Source organism: Rutidosis leptorrhynchoides, chromosome 6 (assembly GCF_046630445.1).
Source record: "Rutidosis leptorrhynchoides isolate AG116_Rl617_1_P2 chromosome 6, CSIRO_AGI_Rlap_v1, whole genome shotgun sequence".
NCBI lineage: Eukaryota > Viridiplantae > Streptophyta > Magnoliopsida > Asterales > Asteraceae > Rutidosis > Rutidosis leptorrhynchoides.
The window spans coordinates 379,567,469-379,573,080 of record NC_092338.1 but is presented as its reverse complement, the minus strand read 5'-3'; the positions used below and the strand labels follow the sequence as shown (position 1 = coordinate 379,573,080).

At 40.7% G+C, this 5,612-nt stretch overlaps 1 protein-coding gene across 1 annotated transcript; it reads right to left on the bottom strand.

The window, feature by feature from the left end:
* Window positions 1–468: 468 nt before the first annotated feature.
* LOC139854936 (AP2-like ethylene-responsive transcription factor At1g79700) lies at window positions 469–5,612 on the bottom strand. The gene is made up of 8 exons (XM_071844207.1): window positions 5,350–5,612; window positions 2,640–2,722; window positions 2,505–2,513; window positions 2,314–2,402; window positions 2,110–2,183; window positions 1,356–1,406; window positions 1,197–1,273; window positions 469–1,076 (listed from the first exon to the last, which is right to left on the bottom strand). Exons 1-8 carry the CDS (start codon window positions 5,610–5,612, stop codon window positions 469–471), a joined length of 1,254 nt encoding a protein of 417 aa, XP_071700308.1.

The window sequence follows — 5,612 nt, the reverse complement described above, 5'->3', positions numbered from 1 at the left end:
GTTTGTTGTAAGATTTTTCCGGGTAGTTAGAGGAGGCTCGTTTATAGATAGTCTTTTTGTTTGCTTTCTAGACGCGAGCTTCCGTTTTCCCCGTTTCTTTTGTATTCTTGTTGAGGGCGTTTTACTTTGGAAAACGACCTCGTTTCTATATGAGTTCTAGTTATTTTCGCCATTTTTTTTTTTTTTTTTTTTTTTTTTTTTTTTGCATAAGATACATTAAGAGTACGGGGAGTATATACATGTTTAGTCCCAGTATTTTCCGGAAACGCTGAAGCAAATGCACCTTATAATCTTGAAGAAAACTTGGTCATTTGATCATTTCTCATTGAACCAAGTTGGTTCAAGGAAGTTTTATTCATTTCGTGTACATTTAGCCCGTGCGAAAACACATTATTCTGTACCAAAAGTAAACTATGTCTATGTAATGATAAAAACAAGATGCAAATGCATCTTGTTTTTGAGCAACAGTTAGTTTCTTGAAGGCTTGTTGATGTTCAAGGAACCATTCCATATAGACTGGTTTGAATTCCTATATAATGACAATTCATCCTTCTCGTCTTCTTCATCGTCCAATTCCATTCCCACTTTCGAAGGATCCATTCCATTAAAAAACACGCCTCGAAATTCATTACCTTCGGTTTTCATCATCTCCTTAGTGTCAAGTTCTTCTTCGATTCCTTCAGTCAAATTCTTCTCAACAAGTTCCTTAAACATGGATGATCTAAGGAGGAGGCTTAAAGCGGACGGAGATGGTGATGAGTCATGATTGGATTCGCAATCAGCGAGCAGCAACTTTGTGTCAAGCAGATCGTTGTTGTATGAAGTGATCGCTAATGGTAATGAGCTTGAACCGAAATGAAATTGAGGTTCCTCGATGAGTGGATTAACGCGCGGGCTAGTGGCTGCTAGTGGTGGCAGTTGCTCTTGACTCTGAGAGGGCCCGCCGGGCCCAGAGGTATTGGAACCTGTTCTTAGCCATCTTATGTATGTGCTTAGGTCAAAATTTGTTACAGCATTAATTCCTCTGTATTCTATTGCTGCAATGTCATAAGCATGAGCAGCCTCCTCTTGAGTACCTAAACATAGTCATGTTATTGAACCATTATCATATTTGTTTTTGTTTTTTAATTATATGGTATATGGTATGATATGATATGATGTTTATATTTATCTCTCAAGTACATATGGAAACTTACTATAAGTGCCAAGGTAGAGATACTTGTTACCAAACACCCTTCCTATTCTTGCTTCCCATCTACCATTGTGATGATGCCTGTTCTTTAGATGAAATTATATCTGTGATCAAATTTATAATTGAAATAATCAAAAAATGCTAATATAATTTCAAAAGTTACCTTGCAACCCCTCTGTATTTTGATACACCTCTTGAGAAACCACTACTTCTCCTGCGATTCAATGGAAATCAATAATGTATTGTATTTAATACAAACAGATAAACGGATAAGTTTTCTCATGTTCAGGTTGCCTTGGGGAGCAGGCGAGCAGCTAATTTTTTACTCAGATGTACGATGTCTAACTTAGACTATTTCCGACCCTTTCCCTGACCACCTACCCAAAATAAAATATGTTGTTGGTGACAGTGGCGGAACCAGGATTTTTTTTTACCGGGGGTGAAATATTTTTTTTTTAAAATCGTAGCAACTTTTTTTGACAAAATATAGAAGTTTTTGGGCAAAATATGGAGTTTTTTTAGACAAAATATGAATTTTTTTTTTTAGCAAAATATGAAGGTTTTTGGACAAAATTAGGCAAAATATAGAGGTTTTTGGACAAAATATAGAAGCTTTGGGGCATAATTTAGAGACTTTTGGCAAATAAAAAATTCATTGGAGGCAAAATAAAAAAATTCAAAATTTTTGCACTAAAAATTTCAAATTCACTGGGGCAGGTGCCACCCCCTACCTCTTATGAGTTTCGCCCCTGGTTGGTGAGTTAAGATCGTTTGTAAGGATATCATGACTCAAACCACTAGACTATCTTAAGGTTGTATTTAATACACTCATATGCAAATAACATATATGATGCTGTTGATGCATACATAACAAACACTGGTAAACAATAGGCATGTTTCTATTTGATTCTAAGTACCTTCTTAAGGTGGCCAAATACTCCTCCTTGGTTGTGTTCTCCATGATCTCTAATTCTTTCTCATAGTCACTCACCTGAAGCACATAAAATACACCACGTCACACTCGTTCAGTTCAAATCAACGTTTCAGTTTCAAGCTTCTGATTATTATTTTCAAAAATGTAAAATGAAATGTGAATACAAAGCATGAGTTAATAGTGGTACAGGGAAATTTGTGAAGGTAGCTGTTCCCCAATACTTTATTGCAGCTAGATCATACGCTCTTGCTGCTGATTCTTCTACGTCGTATGCTCCTAATAGCAAAATCCAGTATGGTCATTCTTCATTCATTCGCAGTTGAATACGATAGATAAAACTGTATGTTAAATTGTATTTAGTGTTGATCTGTATGTTACCTAGATAAACTGCTTCATCCAATAGTTGCATCGAACACAGCATACAGGAAATAGAAATATCAAATTAGCAATCACAGTAGATTGTAGATAATATAAGTACTATATATATATATGCTTTTGGTAAGTTTTTATAACCTTGTTTCCCCTTCTTCTTTTGTGTTGCGTTCCACGACCCTTTGTCCCACAAGTGCGCCTCGTATCTTCCTGTCCATCGGTGTCTGTAAATCCAAAAACAACCCTGTTACATACAATCACTAAGAAGAAAAGGCATCTTCTATAATATGCTATGAAAAAGTTTAAAAGTATCATTGTTGACAATTACTAAGGGTGGGAATTTGGGTCGGGTTAACACGGGTCAAAACCATTCCACCTGAAGATAGACTGATTTGAATTTGAAAGCTCAACCACATACCACTTATGACTCATTTCAAACGAGTCAAATAGGCTGTTTCAAGAGGTGTTTACAATTGTCCGAAGACGTGGCACCCGCGAGCGACGGGCACGGGTCCTTAGTACCCGCGACCCACCCGCCAAAATTTTTCTTTACCCACGGGTACCCGCTTACCCGCCAAGGGGAAAATTTTTCTGTCCGTACCCGCAAGCCGCGATTACCCGCGACCCGTGAGTTTACAAAATGTGCACTTTAACTAATATTTGGTCGCGGATAACCACTACCCGCAGGTTTTACCCGCGAATAATCACAAAAAATACATTAAGAATTAAATTATATAATATATAATTAAGTATATGTATGTGGGTAAAAGTGTATACCCGCAAGTAGCTCAAACGGGCATAACGGATTCACAGGTCAGGTTTTACCCGCGACGGGTATGAAATACCCGCGACCCGCCAACGGGTACAAAATTTTACCCGACCCGTGCCCGCGAGGTGTTTTTTTTTTAAACACACCAGGGTTTTTTTTTAAACAGCGGTTAGGGAGTCAAGGATTTGTTAGACTAGTGTATTAGCCCATATTTGTATTATTGGCCCGTGTTCTATAAGGGCCCATTTATGCTATTTGGTCCATTAGGTTATGCCTTGCTAATGGTCGCAGTCAGCAGGTAGGTATTGATTGTGATGAGACCTTCAGCCCGGTTGTCAAACCGGCCACTATAAGGACTGTTCTTAGTCTTGCGGCTTCTCGACACTGGCCCGTTCATCAGCTAGATGTCAAGAATGCTTTTCTCCACGGCCATCTATCTGAGACTGTTTATATGCATCAGCCTCCAGGGTTTCGTGACCATGCTCATCCGGACTATGTCTGTCTTTTGCAGAAATCTTTGTACGGTCTGAAGCAGGCACCTCGTGCCTGGTTTCACAGGTTTGCTGAGTATGCTCAGCGCGTTGGTTTTCAACACAGCAGATGTGACACATCCCTGTTCATCTATAGACATGGTGTGGACACAGCCTATTTATTACTATATGTGGACGACATCATTTTGACTGCATCATCGACTGCTTTTCTTCAGCGGGTTATCAGCTCCCTGCATCAGGAGTTCTCCATGACAGATTTTGGTCCGCTGAATTATTTCTTGGGTATATCTGTCAATCGTACTGCTACAGGGATGTTTCTTTCACAGCAGAAGTACGCTTCCGAGATCATTGAACGCGCAGGTATGGTTGGTTGTAATTCTAGTCGGACCCCGATTGATACGTCTGCCAAACTTACTGCGAGTGGTCCTCCCGTCAAGGACCCCACACTATATCGTAGTCTTGCAGGCGCACTTCAGTACCTCACTTTTACGCGACCAGATATTTCTTATGCGGTACAACAGATATGTCTCTTTATGCACGATCCTAGGGAGCCTCACATGGCTGCCCTCCGGAGGATCATTCGTTATATACATGGCACCTTGGACCTTGGCCTCCAGCTCTTTGCTTCTTCCACCACATCTCTGGTCGCATATTCTGATGCAGATTGGGCCGGCTATCCATCTACTAGACGATCCACTTCCGGGTACTGTGTATTTTTGGGTAATAATCTTTTATCTTGGTCTTCCAAGAGGCAACATACACCATCTCGCTCCAGTGCAGAAGCAGAGTATCGAGGTGTTGCCAACGCCGTTGCAGAGACTTGTTGGATTCATAATCTTCTTCGTGAGCTCCACTGCCCGCTTACATCAGCTACTGTTGTTTATTGTGATAATGTGAGTGCTGTTTACATGTCTGGAAATCCGGTTCAACATCAGAGAACCAAACACATCGAGATAGATATACACTTTGTTCGCGACCTTGTTCTGAAAGGTCATGTGCGTGTGCTTCATGTTCCCTCTCGGTATCAGTTTGCAGACATCTTCACCAAAGGCTTACCTACGACACTGTTCGATGAGTTTAGATCCAGTCTCAACGTTCGCTCTGCTCCCGTTACGACTGCGGGAGGATGTTAGACTAGTGTATTAGCCCATATTTGTATTATTGGCCCGTGTTCTATAAGGGCCCATTTATGCTATTTGGTCCATTAGGTTATGTCTTGCTAGGCTATATATTATGTACGATGTATTATGATTTGGGGATTGAACATAAGAAACACAACATTCAACAGGATTCACGGGTCGGCCCCACGCTAGGTGTTTTTTTAAACATCGGTTAGAGAGTCACTGACGGGGCCCACCAAAAGTGGAACCACTCACCCGATCATATCCGTGTCACGTGTCGGGAGAAACCCACGGGACCCACACCTAGAAGGTAATGCGGCCTACTGGGACGTTACACAAACTCAATATACCACTTAGCTAGGCGCACCAGTAATATATTTTTTTGTCCACATCAGACAAAAATGCTAGTTTAGGGGAGCGTAACAAGTGGTCTCACTATCTTCATAAATACATTTTTAAATTTTCGGCACCTGCTGACTCCTCGGAACTTTGAGCTTCTTTTTACGGTTGTCGGGGTAGTTGGAGTAGTAGCGTTACTAGACTGATCCGTTATCGGCGTCGTTAATGTCTGAATTTGGTTTTCGTCACCAACAATTGTCTTTTGATCATTCAACAACAGCATAGATGGACACCTACGACGTCGTTTCCCAACTGAACTTGAAGCATCACTTACGGTGCTAAACGAGTTACGCCGTCTTAGACTGGTTTCTGATTTAGCACCAATCAGATCCAT

What these genes read in the sequence shown, in the direction of transcription:
- LOC139854936 (XM_071844207.1), bottom strand. Translation starts at nt 5,612, where the DNA reads ATGGATCTGATTGGTGCTAAATCAGAAACCAGTCTAAGACGGCGTAAC. An exon ending in TATTTGGCCACCTTAAGAAG is followed by an intron (nt 1,407 to 2,109) that starts GTACTTAGAATC and finishes ATTGAATCGCAG; the next exon opens with GAGAAGTAGTGGTTTCTCAA. An exon ending in AAATACAGAGGGGTTGCAAG is followed by an intron (nt 1,274 to 1,355) that starts GTAACTTTTGAA and finishes TCTAAAGAACAG; the next exon opens with GCATCATCACAATGGTAGAT.